The sequence below is a fragment of the Festucalex cinctus genome, chromosome 7 (genome assembly GCF_051991245.1).
Source record: "Festucalex cinctus isolate MCC-2025b chromosome 7, RoL_Fcin_1.0, whole genome shotgun sequence".
In the NCBI taxonomy this organism is placed as follows: domain Eukaryota; kingdom Metazoa; phylum Chordata; class Actinopteri; order Syngnathiformes; family Syngnathidae; genus Festucalex; species Festucalex cinctus.
In genome coordinates, this window is record NC_135417.1 from 22007559 (window position 1) to 22026572 (window position 19014).

Sequence of the window (19014 nt, forward strand, 5' to 3'; positions counted from 1 at the left end):
CTTGCTTGTTTTTGTCTTCAGATTTAAGGCTCTGAGAACAATTAGTCGCTCTTATAGTTACATTATTTTGTTTCGCATCGTCTTTCAGTCTGTTGCGTGTATTTGGTGTTGTACAGACAGCCATGTTGCATTGGCCCATTTGCGTATGAGACTGCACTGCCCACTCCAAATGGAGTGATTTTCAGATTAAGACTGAATGATAAATCTTTACCTTTTGTGTATTTTGATTGGAAATTGCCAGTCAATCAGATAACCCATACTCTAGTTTCCAGGTTAGGGATGTCACGATACCAGAAATTTTGTAGTCGATGTCGATACCATTGAAATTCCACGCATCTTGATACCATTTTGATAACTAACTCAGCTGACTTTGGCAAGATGTGGCATATTAACATCTTCCATTTTCACATAGCACTTTTTCTGTTTTCTCATTGAATAGCATATTATTGATTTCATTTATTTTTATTTTTTAAAAACCAGGTTAAAAAAATTAAATAAAATAATGAATCCTATTTCCAATGTCAATGTAATTGTAGTGGGGTTTGGCCTATTCACTCAAAGGAATGTGACATTAATAGTCTCAGTCAAGGCAAAATTGTTGATCCCGTTGGACTGTTTGATCTCTTGATTAATGATCACGTAGGGCAGGTGTACCTTTTGAATTCCACCCCCTACTGGAGTCGTTTGGCAATCACATCTGAAACTCGCATCGTTGCTATTACACATAACAAATAATATTTTGCTTTTCAGTACTTCATTACTTCCATTCTGTACTGTTAGTGTACATACTGAAGTCCAGATCTGGTAATGTTGTCTTTGGTTCGCCCGAAGTCTTTCCAAAGCTTCCTACCTAATCTCCTGGCTTTTACTCTGCAGTTGGAATCTTACCCACCTGAAAGCAGACATACTAGCACTTTCTGCTGAGCAAGACTCATTGATAAGCTTTAAATTAGCTTCTAAAGTCCAATAGGACGTAACATTTGATTGATCGATTAGCAGACAGAGTCGTTGTGTATCCAATGAAAAAAATAAACAGTGCTTTCATAATGTTATACTGGGTTTAGACTGACTTCTTGATTCCCTTACATAGCGTCTGTGTCCTGACCATTATATTTGTTAAAAGCCATCTAATCTTTTCATGGCCAACAAGATGTTTAAATTCTTCATCAAGTTATCAGGTCTTATTTTAGCTTGACTGTGAAGTTTGCCAGGTCAGCAACTGACCTGAACTGTGCTGGTTGCAGCACCGAAAGACTCCAAATGACTTAAGGAACAACAAAACATTGTAATTTTAAAATGCTTTTAATTGAAGACAAATCTGAAAAATGAGTCAAAAATAACTTTGTTGGCCTCCCTTTTACATGAAATGGTGCCCATACAGAGTTGAATAAAAAAATCGGTATAAAGGTTTTGTCAAAATTTCCACATATCTTACTATCAATTTCCTTTTGTGCCGAAGCACACATCAGCTGTAGAACTGAACTTTTCAGACTCACATCCCTGTTAATCAGGAGTAATGCAACCAATTCCTTTGCGGTTTGAATTTTTTTTTTTTTTTTTTTTTTTTTTTAAATATCATAATAATGTACTTGTGAATACTACATTTACCAAAATTCATTTCACACATTTTAGGCTAATGAATTGCAGCTCACATATATAATAATGTTCATTTTCATGTTCTATTTATCAATTCTATCACATTTTTTATGCCATTCACATGGAAACCCCAACACATTCACAATGGATAAAATGGAGACATTTTATTGATGTCCAGTAGATGGTGATATTACCCAGCTAAGCAGAGCTCCTCTAGTAGTGTGATTTAGTCACCCATACAAACGTGTAACCTTTCCGCTAGACAAGAATGCTTTTTTTTTTTTTCTGTACTTCCAAACAATGTCTCAAATGTTTGTCACTGTACAGCCGTTTGGCCATGTATGAATTCTATTTCAGGCTATGAATTGATAATGTAACACATGAAAGACGGATTTCTCCAGATTTAACTTTAGATAGTAAGTGGTAGTATTATACAGTTGCTGTGTTCACTTACACTAACACTTTTTAAGTACATGCTGTGATGTACATTTTCCACAATATTGTGTATGTGTTGTCCACAAGTATAAGTGACTCATAATGTTCTTTTTGTGCTCTTTTTCAGGTGAGTGGCCATTCTTCAGTTGATTATTTGAGACAAGATGTGATTGTGAACGTCTGAAGCTGTCAAGGCCAATAAGTATTCTGACAACATTTATCCAAACAGACACGCACACATACACATCATTATTATAACAGATATGACTTAGAGAAGTTAATGATAAATTGCAGTAGTCCTGTTTCATCCACAAGTAAACACATAATCTACACATCGCTGTCACATATCATCTATGCTGGCAATGTTTATCTATAGGGTGTGCTGTAATAATACACATACTGTAGGTTATTCCACTTCCTTACCAGGTTTAAGGCTGCAATGCATTGTGATTTACGTGTCAGCATCTAAGCACAATAATTACTCCCAGTCTTACCTTGTGTAGTTTTTTTGCTTTGTAAGCTAGAGCTCTGTTATGATGATTTTTTATTTTATTTTATTTTATTTTTATTTTTTTAATTGCACTGAGCTCTGCTTTGTGTTAAGAAAGAATTGCATACATCTTATGCAATATGCTACTATCCTTTATTCTCATTATTGTTGGCATACTGACTGCTCTGTCTCTGACAGTTTACTGAGCAACCTGAGAAGTTGTTCTGGCCCCACTATTGCAGCACCCTCTCCAGGACAAACTGGTATCATATTTTTTCCGAGTGTCACCCCTCACTGCATAAATAAAATTTTGGTTGCATTGCTTTCAAACAGTGAGGGAAGGGAAGCGGCCCATTGTTTGCACTACTATTATCCTTTTATGGCTGGAGGTTTCAGAGGTGCATGGCACAGTGGAAACAGGATATGGAGTCAAGCAGGCGAACTGATAAGAAATGTCCTGGAGTGAGGCCACTTGTGTGTGTGTATGCATATATATATCTTATCTATACTCACGGACCACAACATTATAACACAACATTGGACACTGTTGCAAAAGACAGATCAATGAAGAAAACATTTGAGTAATATGGGATATTATGTAGCTGAATGAAAATATTATTGGAAACACCTCTTCTAATACAAAGCAGTTCTGCACAACAGCAAACTACAACCAAATTAACATTTTGTTCAATGAATATGCAAAATAGATATTTGTGTCACTCAAAACTGAGCATTATATTATTTTTTTGATACATCTCTTCATAGTGCATCTCATTAGTTCAAGTGCAATGGTGAGATCAAATGGGTGCATGGATATTGGTGGCTGAAGGTGCATAATATTAGCCAAGTCCAGCAAAAGTATCTGATATTATATTGTTTGTGCCATCTATTTTCTATACTGCTTAGCTTATTCAGGTTTGCCTGGAGCTAAGCTAATACCCGCTGACTTTAGGTGATATAGAATAGAATAGAATGCCTTTTATTGTCACTATACACATGTTCAATGAGATTGAAAACAGCTCCTTAACCAGCACAAACATGTAAGTAAAGTATATAAAAAAATAAACACAAAATAAAAATAGCAGATATTTACAACAAAAATAAATAGTAGAGATACTTTTTTTTTCAGGGTACAATACTGAGGATAACAATACTGATAGTCCTTAAAGAGTCTGATAACAGATATTTTTGAGCCAATATTCATTTCAGTATAAGGAAAAAACAAAAAACAAACAAAAAAAAACCCTACAACTCTTTTGTTGAAATTTAATAATAAAAAGTTAAACTTTTGAGATTTAGATTTTTTTTCACATCTTAGACAATAGCCATGTTTGTTTGACAATTCTAGCAAAATGTTCAATTAGCTCCCAGGGCCATCAGCATGTCTTAAAAAGTTTAATGAAAACTTAAACAAATAAATAGCTCCCAGTGGTTTCTGAGTGTAAATAAGTTTTCCAAAATTTCAAACTAAAGGTAACTGAAATGCTAAACTTTCACTTATGTTTGTTTTAATTTCAAACAAAAGGTGCATAGAGTTCCCAGCGTCAGCAGCATCGATTATAAAGTTCAGAAAATTTAAATATATAGTTCCCTGAATATAACTCATTTTAAATTGATCTGTTTTCGGGTTGTGGGTGTGCGTGCGTGCGTGGGGGTGCGTGTGTGTATGTTTTGTACTCCAAAATACAGAATATTGGCACTGATAATCATTGTACCCCTAATAAATAGTAATGCAAGGAAATATTGAATAGAACTGTGGCAGAATCATTGAATCAACAATTTTTGAGTCTGTTAGTTCTTGCCCTGACACAGCTGTAGCGCCTCCCTGAGAGCAACTGGTCATTGCCAAAGTGAGAGCTGTCCTTGCTGGTTGCTCTGTTGAGGCAGTGTGAGGTGTAAATGTTCATCGGGGAGGGGAGGGGCCCGTTTTACTACTCCCTGTAGCTTCTCCCTGTCCGCCACTGGTACAGCTGCCGTACCATACTGTAACGCAATATGTCATGCAATATATATGCGTTGGCTTGGTTGCCAGTCAGTCACAGGGCGCTATTAAAAAATGTCCATGGTACCAGTTGCTTTGAATCAGATTTGTGGCTTAAAACATGGACTGTTTGCGTGTTGTGAATGTCATTTAAGTGTATCTGAACTACTACTACTGCAAACAATTAATATTTCTATGTCATTAGTAGAGACACTAGATTGCACGTGTCGTATTACGTTGCAAGGGCGTGGCAATGTCTGCTAGTGTCTCATTACAGTGGAAAAACTGGATTTAGGAGGGGAAATGAAACCCATTTTGATGGAACAAAAGCGCTCCTATGACTGTTTCTGCTTAATGACAGACAATTTTGTCATGACAGTTTATTGAAGTTCCTGATGATGGTGAGTCACCGCTGTCTGTAACTTGACTCCAAAGCTGCCAAATAATGGGCCTTTTCTTCCCTCAACCACACGCACATGCAGACACAGCAAGTTTTCTGCATGTCTTTCGTGAAAGTAACAGCCCATGCAATCATTTTTCTCTGTGCTCAGACGACAGAAAGAAGGCAATGGATTCATTCTCTCCAGATGGAAGAGTTCTATGGGAGCGGGCATGATAAATCACTTCTGTGCGTGTACGCGTGTGTATGTGTTTGAGTATGGTGTGTCGACCAGAGTAGGTACCCGCATTTTGATAATGTCTAATTTGTTACATAGCAATCTTCAGGATCCAGATCCAAAAATAACATGAAGCCTCTCCGGTTACAATGCAAATCCTCACATTGTGCCATGTGGGCAGGAAGGCCAATGTGTGGATCCTGTGACATGTTTTGTTGTGTGATTGTTGGTTACCCGTAGCAACAGCGCAGCCGCGTTCCCCTCAGACCTTAACGGTGCACATCTCATTTGCCTAACCTTTGGGTTGGGTTGCCACAGCAACCAAAGGCCACACCCTAAAGCTGACTCACCCCGCAAAAATCGTTTTTTTTTTTTTCCATTTTCCCTTTATATACCGTTCACAGGAGCGGTTACCTTTTTTTTTTTTTTTTTTTTTTTGTCTTGTGTACCCCCGAGCCCTTTATTCATACCTTCACTCATACGTGTTGATGGTTCTCCATTTCACATATTATCAAGTGTGACAGTAATTTTATTTTGTCTCCTTAATTTTAACATTTCATTCTTGGGCATTGTCTTCTTTTTAACTCAAATGTAATATCCATTCAAAAATATGAAATCAAAATGAAGACTAAACCTACCTTTGTTGTGTATAGATATGACTCTTATAACCTCCTTTACCACAAAAAGAATGGAACACATTTGATAAGTCCCCGCGAAACAAACATTTGAATTAACAGCGGTGAAAAAAATGAAACAAGTTGTAGTGCACATATACCATTTTATTGAAAGGCTTATAAAATGACTGAGAATACTTTACTGTATTTACTTATCATCTTAGAATAAAATGTTAACATTTCTATTAGCCCCTGCAATATGTCCGTGTCCCCTTTGGGGTACAGATGGTTGGGAAACACTGGTAATGTTTAATATCATATCGAACAAACAAAATTATATTTTGAAAGCTTACGTAACCATTATTAAGGTTTTCAGTAACAAAATTCTTGGGTCTGTTTCATATTAATTGTAAATAATTTTGTCGATTGTCAGAGGCACTGCAGATTCAGTTTCAACTATTTTGCAGTCCGTAGAACACTTACTTTTTCTTTTTCTTTTTTTTCTTTTCTTTTTTTAACTCTTCTTGGCAGCATTATTCTGCTTAATGCAACACATGAGTGAACTAAACAGTGGTATCAAAATGTTTTGATCTGATGGCCACATACATTTCTGAACAAAAACAGGAACAATGTGTTGTAGGATGCCTTTTTTTTTTTATTTATTTTTTTTTAAGGAAGGCACGTTTCACAAAAAGAAGAAAAGAAAAAAAGAAAAAAGACACACTTACTTGGGAATCATTCATTGAATATATTCACAATTTAGACCTTGACACAGATGTGGAGGAAACCATTAATTATCTATATTCACCACCACATCATAAAGAGAAATGTTGATAGTTTACTGGTAGTTAAAAATAAATAAATGGTTCATTTCATTTGCATATTTGCACATCTCGAAAAGCTCTACAGCATAGAAAAATAATTTATTAGTATAGCAGATGTCATTTTGACTACGGTATAGGCTACAGGTTGCTTAAAAATGTGCCGGCGGGCCACAAATGGCCCCTGGGCCATAGTTTGGACACCATAGGTTTAGAACATTCAAGACTGTTCTATACCTTTAAAAATAATATGTTAACATATTAATTTATTAACAGTTGACTCTACTTATAGAAATTAAAGAAAATATTTTCTTTTTTGTTTGTTTTTGCTTTTGTCCCATCCTATGAGACTGGAGATAATTTTTCCAAATTTTAATGAAATGTATTTTTTATTTTTTATTTTTTATATTGATACTTCTGTTAACTACATTTCAGATGGGAATAACACATGTTGACAATTAACATTTAATGCAGGAAGGGAAAAAAAAAAAATGTCATCGCTGTTGTAGCTATTTAACATCCATGAATTCTGACGAATGATCATCAATAGCCCAAAACTTAAATCTCTGTCATTGTTATTTGGGGCATTTCTCCCATCTTCCATGTGTCTCTTATGTCTTCCCGTAGACATATGTGGGACATGGCACTTGGTATCCCGGGCAGCAGGGAGAATGTGTCCAAGCTGGCAAGCCCTCAAATTTATGGTGTAGATGTTCCTCTGCTTTTTCACAACAGACATGAAAAGATTCCCTTGTTCTTTTCTCAGTAATACCCTCCCTTGTTACCCTCCACTCCCATTCCTTCTCTCTTTCGCACCCAAATTGTTGGTGCCATGTTGGTGCTGGCCATGCAGTTGCTCTCACAGGGCTAAAATGCAGAAGTGACAGCATAACTGAGCAGTTTGTTTTGTGCTGAGGGCTTTATAAGCACCATGAACAAAGGAGATCCACTTGGTGATAGATTCTGGCTCAGTCCAAAAAAAGGTAAGTTCGCACGTTACGAAAAAAAAAAAATGTAATCTATAGTCGGACTGACACTAAATGATTATGCTCTGCTGCTCTGCACATGAGTTGCCACTCTGACGTTTTGGAGTACCAAGGGTTAAACTAAAAGAATTTTTTGACACAATTGTGAAGCCTTTATGCTAAAAGTGATTATACCTCTTGCATGGCAATTCTTGGCTGCTGTTGGGTTTGTGGCTATTTGCAAGTTTGTGTTTCATTCCAAGGAACTTGTTTGCTGCACAGTGTTTCTTTCATGCTCTGGCTCTAGCAAAGCTCTAAAATCTACAAACAGGCTTGAAATTTATTTATTTTTTTAAATGCTGCTTTGTGCAAAGAGTTTAGAAACAAAAAAAAGTTGTTTTTTTTAAACAGTTGCAGGGCAAATAATTGAGCATCATTAATTGAGTACATTTTCCACAGTGTTAATATGCCAAATCTGCTCATTATTATCCTTGCTTGGCCGCCTCAGGAAGGGCTTGGAGGATTTAGAGTCTTTCTGGGTTCCTCTGCTTATTTTGGTGACTGTAGGCATAAATCTGTGACCTCACATATTTCCACTCTGGAAAAGGTAAAGTTAGTGTGATCCGGTACTAGAGAATTTGAACACACGCACACGCGTCATTTTTGCTGTCCAAAGCATTAGGGATTTTCCATGTGTATTTATGCTTGAATTTGTGAAACAAGAAAAGAAAACTTTCCCCTGCTTGTCATACAAAAACCTATGATAAAGCTAACACATTTTTACTGCTTGTTTAATCTTCTCCTATCAAAAAGTTTTGCGGAACATCGCTTTTCTATAATGCACACTCACCTGACATTGTTTTATAAAGCAAATCTTCCTTCATATGTACTTCGAATAATCCTTGAAACACATATTTTAATTGAGAAAGAATATTTAACTGGGGGAGAGCGATAACCTTGCCAGCAAGATGAATTCTCGCGGTACTTGTGAGTTCACAAACTCCGGAGAATACATCGTGTACCCCTCCCGCTGATTTGTTTGCAGCCGACCTTTTTTAGGTCGGACCAATCAGGTGTTGTTTAGGGCGGGACGAAACCAATAAGCGGCAATGGCGAGGGGGAAACAAACAAACAAACAAACCAAACAGACGAATGGACGCTGCAATTAATTCTGTTCTCACAGAATTACTCGTTTCCTTGTTGAATTTGAACTTTTCAGGCATTTTTATCTGTTCGTGCTCAAAAGACGAGACGGAAGACATTTTCATCCGTTGCCTTGATTGTTCAAAACAAAGGCGCAAAGATGCCGCTTCGTCCAATCAGCTTGAAGTATTGTCCAGCAAGTCCCGCCTTTCCCGAACAGGTCTGCCTAGTGAAGTACCAGATTGATAATGTGAAGAAGTCCGTCGAGTGAATCACAATTAAATTTACTGCATTTTAGGACATTGCATTTTTAATCAGGACATTGTTTTATGGTAGTCTTTTGTCTGTATTGTGTGGTTGAACATACAATATGTCTATTTCTTCAAGGTATGAGTTATAATTAATTTAAGTGCTGTAGAACAATTTTCGTTATACTCACTTTGTTTTAAGTTGCCTTCTTGCTATCAATTAAATTAATCCTAGTGACACTGATATTGTCTCAGGATCAGGCACCCAAAAGTTGCCAACCTTTGATGAATTTGTCTTTGTTGTAATTCAAGTTGTATGTTTGTCAGACTTTATTTTATTATTCAGGCTGTTTTGGCTACAGATGAAAATAAATCTTTAAAAAAAACAAAAAAAACATCTTGGTTCTTTATTGGGGTTTTTCACCCATTAACAGTAACATTTGATAATAAGAGTTTGGTTAAATAAATATATTTAGAAATATATATTATTATAATTATATTTAGACATCTGCGATCGGCTGGCACCCAGTCCAGGGTGTGCTACTGCCCAAAGCCATCTGAGATTGGTTTAACATTAGTTCCTGGAACCTTTCTTGTTTAAAAAAAAAAATGTTCTAGAGTTGTCAAACAATTAAATATTTCATTTTTTTAATCAGATTAATCACATCTTAGAATTTTGTTTAATCATGATTACTTGCTTAATTAAAAATGTTTTTTATGAACATTTTTTCCTGGCAAATTTGAAGAGCACCTGTTATGCGTTAATTCTTTGTACATTAAATGTTATGAGGACGTCGTCAATATTTTTTGACCCACTGCACACTCTCATCATCCTTTTTCTAATCAGTTAATTACTATTATAATAATATATAACAATAATTTGAAATGAAAAAAAAAGACCCCAATATTTTGACATGAACAAATATTCTGAATGTCATATGCAAACATTTTAAAATTCTTTACTTTAATGCATGTAGTTACCGTATGTTTATTGCTGAAACACAACCTGTGCTACCTTTAACATAACCAACTGCTGTCAAGCGAAAGGATCATCTTAAATACAAAATGAATACTGTGATTAACTTGCATTAATACATGATTAATGCAATATTATTTTGTGATTAATCAATGAGTTCACGCTTTGACTTTGACAGCACTACATACATTGTTGTCTATCATACATGTACATTATAATGACAAACAGTTGGTCTTGATTTATTGAACTATTTAAAAAATAAATTGTGTGTGTGTGTGTGTGTGTGTGGTGGGGGTGGGGGGGTGGGGGGGGGTGCGTGTGTGTGTGTTCTTGTACATAATACATAGTGAGGACCAAAATACGTCTTTATCCAACAGAATGAAGACATTTTTGTGAAGTGAGGACATTTTGGCCGGTCCTCACTTTGCAAGGCCTCTTTTTGAAGGTCAAGACTTGGTTTTAGAGTTTAGGTTTGAATTGGGTTATGGTTGGGGTTAGGGTAAGGGTTAGGTTTAGGCAATCATTTTTGATGGTTGCGGTTAGGGTAAGGCTCTAGGAAATGCATTATGTCAATGGATGTCCTCACAAAGATATATGTACAAGGATGTGTGTACTTGTAGTGACGTAGACAGTCAGCATTGCCACAGGCACTTTCTTTACTAGTTTCACAACAAACTTGCCATTGGAGTTGCAGAAACAGGCAGGGTTGTTGCAGCACCACTGATAAAAAAAGAAAAAAAAAAAAGTGTATTGTTTAATGCAGTTTGCACCGAACCATGACCACTTTATCGAACGATTCCATGCAGATACAAGTATTTTTTCACACCTACCATTACTAAGTTACCAAGTTCTTGATTTATTTGGTCTTTGTCCTATATCGACTAAATATTCAAAACAAAACTTTTAAACCAACTAAGACCCTTTTTTTTTTTTAACTGTATGTAGTCCATTGAAATGTATTGATTGATTTACAATTAAACATTCAAACTTTGAAATAAAATCCAATACCTAATTTAAAATAACAGAGAACGTACGAATATATTTACTGCATACGATCCTCCTCATTCAGCATTCTCTAAGTTTAGAAGATTCCTCGGTTGGAGGTGTTGGAGCTTAATCATGCCTCAACTCTGTCAGGGGGCACAGTTGTCAATCCTGAGGTGTCAAACTCCTAACTATAACCTGTCAGGTGACAAGTTGGTCCAATTAAAATAGGCTTGTTATCCAAAGAAAATGGCAACCTTTGATTACAGTTATTTAGTACAGTGAAAAAAGACCCTAGTTATCTTTTCTTTTAAGCTGTTCCTCATCACCTGCAAAGACTGAAAGACTGTGGAGTATTTAAGTGCTAGACCCTAATTATACCTTGAACAACCATTAATTGCCATTGATTCCTTATCATTTAAGAATTGTTGGTCATTTCAATGTATCTTACTTGGCACTGACATCAAAATGTAGGCTAATTGTGTTGGACAAATCCTGCCAGTCGCCAGCTAACATTATTTGGTCATGATAGGTCTATTCCAAGATTTGTGGTGGTCTAAACCAGTGGTTCTCAACCCGGGTCTTTGGGGACCCCTAGCCAGCCCATTTTCCATGTCTACATTAGCCAACACAGGTGAGGATTGTTGCTTATCCAGAGTTTGCTGATTAGCTGATCATTTGACTCACTTATGAGGGGGACATGGAAAACGGGATGGATAGGGGTCCCTGAGGACCGGGGTTGAGAACCACTGGTCTAAACAATTCTACCAGGTATATACACTTTAGCAAGAATCTTTCTGTTATTAACATTCATATGCAGGTTGCTCATGTGTAGTTGCATAATTTAATATTTTAACTCATACACTCCCAGCCATGTTCACTGAAGCAACCCCCTTCGCTCCCGGCTGTTTTACTGGATTTTGACTGACTTTGCAAGGCCCACAGACTATTGTGTTCTATTGCTATAAAAAATGGAACCTACAAAAGAAAGAATTGAGTCTTTCTTTCATCAGGAAAAGAAGTATATTTCTATATGTTTCCATTTTGCAGCAATTAGTATCAGAATATAGCTAAGTTTCATCATTATTCACAAATCTGTTTAAAACAGTGGGGAAATGAGCTTTTTGTTGCAACATGGCCCTGGTTGATCTCTTCTACTCTGCTGCCACCTGCTGGCCGTTTTTGTAATAACTACCATTGCTTCAAGCATTCTCTTCAGTTCAGAGGCTGCATCAAAGCCTTCTGTATGCACAAATGTGTCAAGCTCCGTCCTCAAGGGCCAGAGTCCTTTTCGAGGTTTCTCTACTCCAACGCACCCGATTCAATTATAAGGATAATTAACAGGCCCCTGCAGAGCTTGCTGATGAGCTTAAATATGAATCCGCTGTGTTGAAAGTAGGAAACCTCCAAAACCTGCAGCACTGCGGCCCTCTAGGACTGCAGTTTGACACCTATGCTCTAGCATAAAAAAAAACATATAAAAACCTAAATATATATTTGGGAACATGGTAATATTTAAAACAGAACATATTTAGGGAGCAAATGCCTTCATGGTTTAAGACTCCGTGAGTCCTGAATTTTACTGGGTTGTGTGGCTACTTTGTGAACTTAAATATTCATTTCTGAGAGCCACAGTTTCTGGTGATGCAAATGTTCTCACATGGGATAGCTTTTGGCATGAATTGTATTTAACTGTTGAAATATTAACTGTGATGTTTGCATATTTTTGAAATTGCATATTAGTTTGGATGGATTTAGTACAAGCAGCAATTTTGCATAACTATCACCAATTTTATTTTTTTTTATTATTCAAAGCTAGTTGAAGTAAAAGACACCAAGCAGAATATACACAGCAGTACACACCCTGTACAATGTACCTGAGAATCCCTTTGTTAGTAGTCACCTCCCAGCTTATGAAAGAATCATTAACCCAACAATGAGCGATGTTTGAAACATATTTACTAAAGGTAGGGTACCGGGCCATCCTTTTCCCTGCTAAGTATGGAATGGATTGCCATTTTGTCTTTACCAGAAGACAAAATATTTTAAATGTCAGTCTTCTTAATGGTATTAGCTCACTACCAAACAAAACACTACCAATAGCCACTCAGTGATTGCTACATAAACTAAAAAAAAAAGGTCAAATTTTGGAGCACTTGAATATTACACTAAAATGAAAAAAGTGGAGTTTGAGCTTTAACGCTCAACACCCACCACGCTATTGGACTGTGTCCGTGGGATAGTACTCATTCAGATTAACATTTGTGAGGTCAGAGATCGTGAATGTCAGATTTGAGGCAGGGTCTGTTGACTCGTCATCTCTGTTCTAGTTCATCCCAAAGGTGATTTATGCTATTGAGGTCAGAGCTTTGTGTAGGTCAGTGAAGTACTTTCACACTCAGCTCATCCAACTATGCCTCGATGGACTGGCTTTGTCCACTGCTATTCTTGAACAAAAAGGGCCTTGTTTAAGAGTTGTCATCTATTCTACTTTTGTCTATAGCATATAATTCATTTCTGGCTGTACCCAAACACTTGACATGCTTTATGACAATAAAATAAATAAAAAATCTTGAAAGAGTGAGTTTGACAATATGCTCACATTGTCAGGCTTTGTTGTTGCAAGTGGACTTCGGGCTAAATGGCACTGTTGTTGGCCCAGCTGTCTTATATCATCAGCTTATAAACTGCAACACCACTACTGCACCCAAAGAGGATATGTGGCTCACTTACAACTAGCTCATTTGACTGTTACCATGGTAAATATAGTAAAAAGAAACAAAGACAAAAATTTCCACTAGTGGCTGGATGTGTAACACTGCGTGTGGTTTGAAACACCCGGGAGGAATGCGTATTTTCATAGCTGCCCACTAAAATTGCGCAACTGTGCGTCACACAGCCATCTTCTCTTTATTATGTTCTTTTCCTGAGTTTGATGTGCTTCTCTGCAGTCCTTCATGAACAGTTCAACCTTTGCTTTTAACTGGACTCTGTCCATGAGAGGTCACTCTTCCTGACACAGAGAGATGAACGGGAGACAGATGCGCAGAGGGGAGAAGTGATCTAGGGATAGAAATCTGATCTCATGTCTCTGTGGGTGCTGAAAAGGTTGACTGTAATGCAAAGTTCTTTTTATAGTTATGCAAGTGTTATCAGCTCATTTGAAGTATGGCGTTCTAATGTTAGCCAGCAATAAACCTTTAAGGTGCTTTGCCTTGTTGCATCATTTTTATGAACTGTCAAAGTGACTTGCAGTTCTTCTATAAAATATACAACAGATGAACATGTTCGTAATTTCTGTCCTTATATTTGCGAGGGCAGATATTTGTAGGATTTAAATTCACAAATTTCAGTCTTTGTCTAAGTTCTTTAGTCTTTATTTCACAATTGTGAAAGTTACACCTTCAGTGTAGAATGATATCTGATCTGGAAATGTGTAAAACTAGATACCTTGTTCTTAGTAACCTACATGCATGAATAACGAGTGTCTCCAGGCTTTGATGGATTTGTGCCAACCGGTCTTCTCGCTTTCTTAAACTGTATCGGAGTTTAGAAAAGCCCATTCATTGAGCTGGTGTTTGTGACACACCAAAGGGCGTATGTCAGCCAGCCAGGGTGTTAGTTTAAAGGTGTGTGTGCGTGCGTGCGGGCGCGTGCATGCGTGTGTGTACATTACGGAGGTGTGTACTTTATTGTGCGAGTGAGCGTTTCTGGAGAAGTGACAGAGCCACAGAACATGTGCTCGGGCATACTTCATTGGTGTGTTGCCCAATTCATTTGACTTTGCTCTTTCTTGCTGTTAATCAGTTTATTGCAAATAGTTTTCTTCACTTCTTCGTTGCTGCGTTTAACTGAGAACATTTTTCCATTCAAGTTTTTTTTCCCATAAGGAATAGAGGGGGAAGGTAGGAGGAGCCCAACTAAGTGTGCTTCACTCTTTCTCTTACACACACACACTCACATGCGCACTCCCTCTCTTCCATTCTGTCATTGCCATCCCAGCAGAAGGGAGCAACACTCTGTGCTGTGGGACGACATAATTTGAATTTTGTTTGAATGACATTTCAACGGATTATTCATTTTCTTCATAAAACCTGAAGGATCAACGAGAACACAAGTGTGAGAAAGTAAGGGGGCATACTCCACAGACTTTTTTCTCTTTCATTTAAGTCTAATTTACTTGAAGCACGTGTTTTGCCGGCAGATTTTTTTTCCCTCACTGTAAGACGTGCGCCTGTTGAATCTTTTTTTTTTTTTTTTCTCTCTTGGAGATCGTGTAGATATAAAGTAAAATGGTTGCTGGAATGCTTATGCCCTTGCGGGACCTGAGGGCAATCTACGAGGTTCTCTTTCGAGATGGTGTCATGGTGGCCAAAAAGGACAAGAGACCTCAGACCAAGCATCCTGAGGTACACGGAGTGTGCAACCTACAAGTAATCCGTGCTATGGGATCACTTAAATCCAGAGGCTTCGTGAAGGAAACATTTGCCTGGAGGCATTTCTACTGGTACCTTACCAATGAGGGTATTGTTTACCTGCGTGACTACCTCCACCTGCCGCTGGAAATTGTTCCTGCCTCCTTGCAGAGGTTTAAGAAATCAGCATCCACCCTAGCCATGGCTCAGCGAGCTGCAAGGGTCCAATATGTTGAAGGTCCTACATCTTACGTGCCCAAACCAGGGCATAGGGGTGATACTGAAAGCCAAGAAGCATTGGCAGAGCGCCAAAGCTACCGCCATCGCATGATGGGTCCCAGAGAAAAAGAGAGCTACTCTGACAGGACCCCCAGATTCAGGGGCCGTCCGCTGTCTGCAGAACATGTTAGGCCTAAAGAAATGGATGACCAGTCACATTTGGTGTTTACAAAGAGGAACAAATTTCAAGGTGAATCAATGCCGATGGACCGCTCACATCAGCAGCCCGATGTGAGCAATGAGAAAACAACATCTCAGGGAAGAGAAATATCTGAAGTTCAAATGGAGAAACAATTGAGTTTGTCCTCTGCTTCAAAAGCAACTTGGAAAAATGAGGTCGCAAAGCCTTCTCTGAATGCAGGATCCTCCAAAACAACTCCACTTCTTACCGTGGCTCCTGTTGCTGAGGCTCCAGATGCTACAGATGGAATTAAATGTGCGCCCTCTAGTCTTAAAGGAAACACAGACAAGATGAAAATTGCAGATGCAAATGCTTGTAAAATTATTACCAGCAATTCAACTAGCTCAGCAGCTCCTGAAACCAAGATCAAAAAGGTGCTTAGCAAGGAGGCTGTTGCATCTTATACAACGGCCACAACTGTACCAGCAATTGATACAGTAAATGTTTTGAGCTGTCAGGCTTCTGCCCAGGGAACTAACACTCTCGTGACCAAAACTGTCACAGCCACCCACGTTGTAACCAAACCCACCAATGATGATGTCAAGGAAAACATGAAGGGCAACATTGATGCAAAGCAAGCCACAACTGAAAAAGCACCTGATAAAGTAAAGAAGGGTAAAACGGTTAAAGCAGCCTCTCAGGAAACATCCAAACTCATTACCAGTACTGATATTCCTGTTATGCAACGTGCCAATAAAAATGCAGTCGGAGAACATCTTAAAGGAGAAATTATTAAAAATGAATCAGGTTCAAAGGTCCAAGTTGGATCTAAAATGGGTAATGACATGGCCAAAACAACAAAGGTAGCCATCATTCAGGAGATAACCAAATCGCCAGTGATGTCTGTTGATGCAGACGAAATGACTACATGTAAAGACCCTCATAATCTCATTGTGTCTGTGACACCAGTGACTCTCCCAGGGAAGTCTCAAAATGAAAAAACTTGTGAGAGCACACCAATTGAGTCCTCACTAACTGAAGTTAGTAAAACCACTGCCTCAACAATGATGGCTAGTACCGAAAAGGCAAAACCAGACAAAGACAAAACTGCACCAAAACAGAAGAAAACTGAAGTAAATGCAAATCATGATGTCAAGAAAGAAGAGGCATCAGCACCCGTAGAGGCATGTAAAACTCTCGCGCAAGTCTCTAGGTCGGTGGAAAAAGGCACTTCTCCTGGGTTGAGTCAAACTTTTTTACCCACTGAACTGCCTATTGAAAACAAACCAGTGATTGAGGGAAACTCTAAATCCAAGCGAAAGAAAAAGAAATCTCAAGCAGAGAAAGTCAAGACTACTGAGGGTCCTGCTGAGACAAAGGTAGAAGACAAAAATGTAAAGGACAAGGCCCATGACGAAGACCATATCTTTGAAACAAGCACAATGCCCGAGGGACCATCTTCTAAGCAGACAAATAAGGCCGAGCCAAAATTAAATAACGATAGAATTGATGTCTCTAAACAAATGGCGGTGACACCAGAGGGGGAAACATCTAAACAAACAAAGGCTATTTCTGAAGAGTCACCCTTGCCATTTGGCCAGAACACTGCAGTGCCCCCAGTGGCTCATCCAGAAGTTGCACAACTTAAATGTATTCGGCCTGAGACAGACTCAGTGATATGTGAGAAAATTACTGCTGCTAAATTGAAAACATTGACAGAGCCAGTGCAAGAACTTTCCCAGCCTGACAAAAAACATGTAAAATTGTTGAAAAATGTGAATGGGAAACAAAAGGTTGAGACTTCACTGTCTTCAACCATAAATCTGGAAGCAGAAACACTGCTAGCCACTGAAATTACACCTTTGCCTGGGGGCACAGTTAAAGACTGCCCTGTTGTGACCTCTGAACTGGAAAAACATAATGTTTCTTCAAAAATGACTCCTGAAAGAATGTGCATTGAGGAAACCAGACAGGCAGCAGCTGTGCTCGTTCTGGCCCCAGCAGACAAAAGGGAGGTGGAGCCAGAACTGCTCTTTGCAGAAAAAATCAAGCAGGAGGTTCCAAAAGCAAAAACATCCTCCACTGTTAGGGAAGCACCCAAAGCCAGAGAATTAGCGTCAGCAGAGCCAGTGGTAACAGCAGAGGCAGCTGTAGCTCAGGCACGGGCCAACCCCCTTGTCAAGCAAGAGGAGCCTCCCATAGTTGCACAACATACAGCCACTCCGGCAGCAGAGCGCGGCACAGCAAATAATCTCTCTGTGTCGGAGGCCTTAAAGCAGGAGCAAGAGAGGAAGAGGGATTTGGAAGAGGACACACCCTCTGCCACTGCAGCACCCGCAAGTGTCCAGCATCACCTGGGGGACACCTTTTTGTCTGAAAGCCCGGAAACAGACGAGGGCGACATGAAGAGGAAAATTGTAGTGGTTGAAGAGATAGTTGAGGTGAAGCAGCTTGTTAGTCCTCAGGCAAGTGGTGAGCAGACGAGTCCACAACCTGTGCAGCCTGAGACAGAGGAAGAAGAGTTGGACTTGGATGTTTTGGAAGATATTGCCATCGAGAGGGCACTTTTGTCAGGGGCGCCGGGTGTCAGGGTGCATGGAGCCTCACCTGATGCAGACTGGGACCACTCGCTGGAGGAGCCAGAGGACAAGACATTTCCTAACTTCATAGAAGGTTTGTGTACCAATTACTCTATTTCCTGTATCCTTGTCCATGGCATTTTGTCTTGTACATTGATTTGAAGTGTGTTTAAAGGAACACCATGTTACAATGATTACTCTGAGAATATAGACTGTAATCTTCATTAAATTTCACAATGGATTAAAGCATAGAATATTAAAGCACAACCTCTTTTGTTTATGACTAGATAGTGTGAATAATCCATTGAGGTATGCATGGAATTTAATTATATGTGTGTTGTGATGAATAAAATTGTCTGGCCTATCAGACAATTTTTTATTTTTTTAGGGGTATTTTCTAGCCACTGTCAGTTGTCACATAGGAGTGATTAAAGATACAAATAAGAATCTGTTCAAACAATCCCCGAGTATCTTTCCACAGGCAAGTGATGAAACAAACAAAATCCATACTTATAGTTTAGGTGGAAAATTGTGGTTCTGCAGGATAATGATCTGCAAATGGTTAGTGGATGTCATTCTCTCTGGGGCCACTCTTCACATGTTTGCCAAATGAGATTCTGCAGACCTGAGGTCACTCCAGCAAGGTGGGGCTGTTTGCTGAGATTTGGCCTCGCCTGGTCCCTGCAGAGATACTTGTGATCCAAGGCCAGATTGAAGTGAAGGAGGTGTGGTGCTTTTGGGAGCCTTTCT

The 19014-nt window shown here is 38.6% G+C and overlaps 2 protein-coding genes across 8 annotated transcripts in view; both read left to right on the forward strand.

Moving 5' to 3' along the window:
• plecb (plectin b) overlaps window positions 1-19014 on the forward strand; it is a 115512-nt gene that overhangs the window by 45589 nt on the left and 50909 nt on the right. For 4 of the 7 annotated variants that reach the window (XM_077527648.1, XM_077527650.1, XM_077527651.1 and 1 more), the window contains exon 1: window positions 17571-18358. The exons of the other annotated variants lie outside the window; for them this stretch is intronic. In XM_077527648.1, the coding sequence (XP_077383774.1) occupies window positions 17620-18358 (739 nt within the window). In that variant the 5' untranslated portion in view covers window positions 17571-17619. Of the gene's footprint in view, window positions 1-17570; window positions 18359-19014 lie in introns of those variants that run through there. 7 annotated transcript variants of the gene reach the window in all.
• Window positions 14945-16264, forward strand: LOC144022317 (uncharacterized). Its single transcript, XM_077527023.1, has 3 exons — window positions 14945-14997; window positions 15142-16164; window positions 16250-16264. Exons 2-3 carry the CDS (start codon window positions 15163-15165, stop codon window positions 16262-16264), a joined length of 1017 nt encoding a protein of 338 aa, XP_077383149.1. The 5' UTR covers window positions 14945-14997; window positions 15142-15162.

What these genes read in the sequence shown, in the direction of transcription:
- LOC144022317 (XM_077527023.1), top strand. Translation starts at nt 15,163, where the DNA reads ATGGTTGCTGGAATGCTTATGCCCTTGCGGGACCTGAGGGCAATCTAC.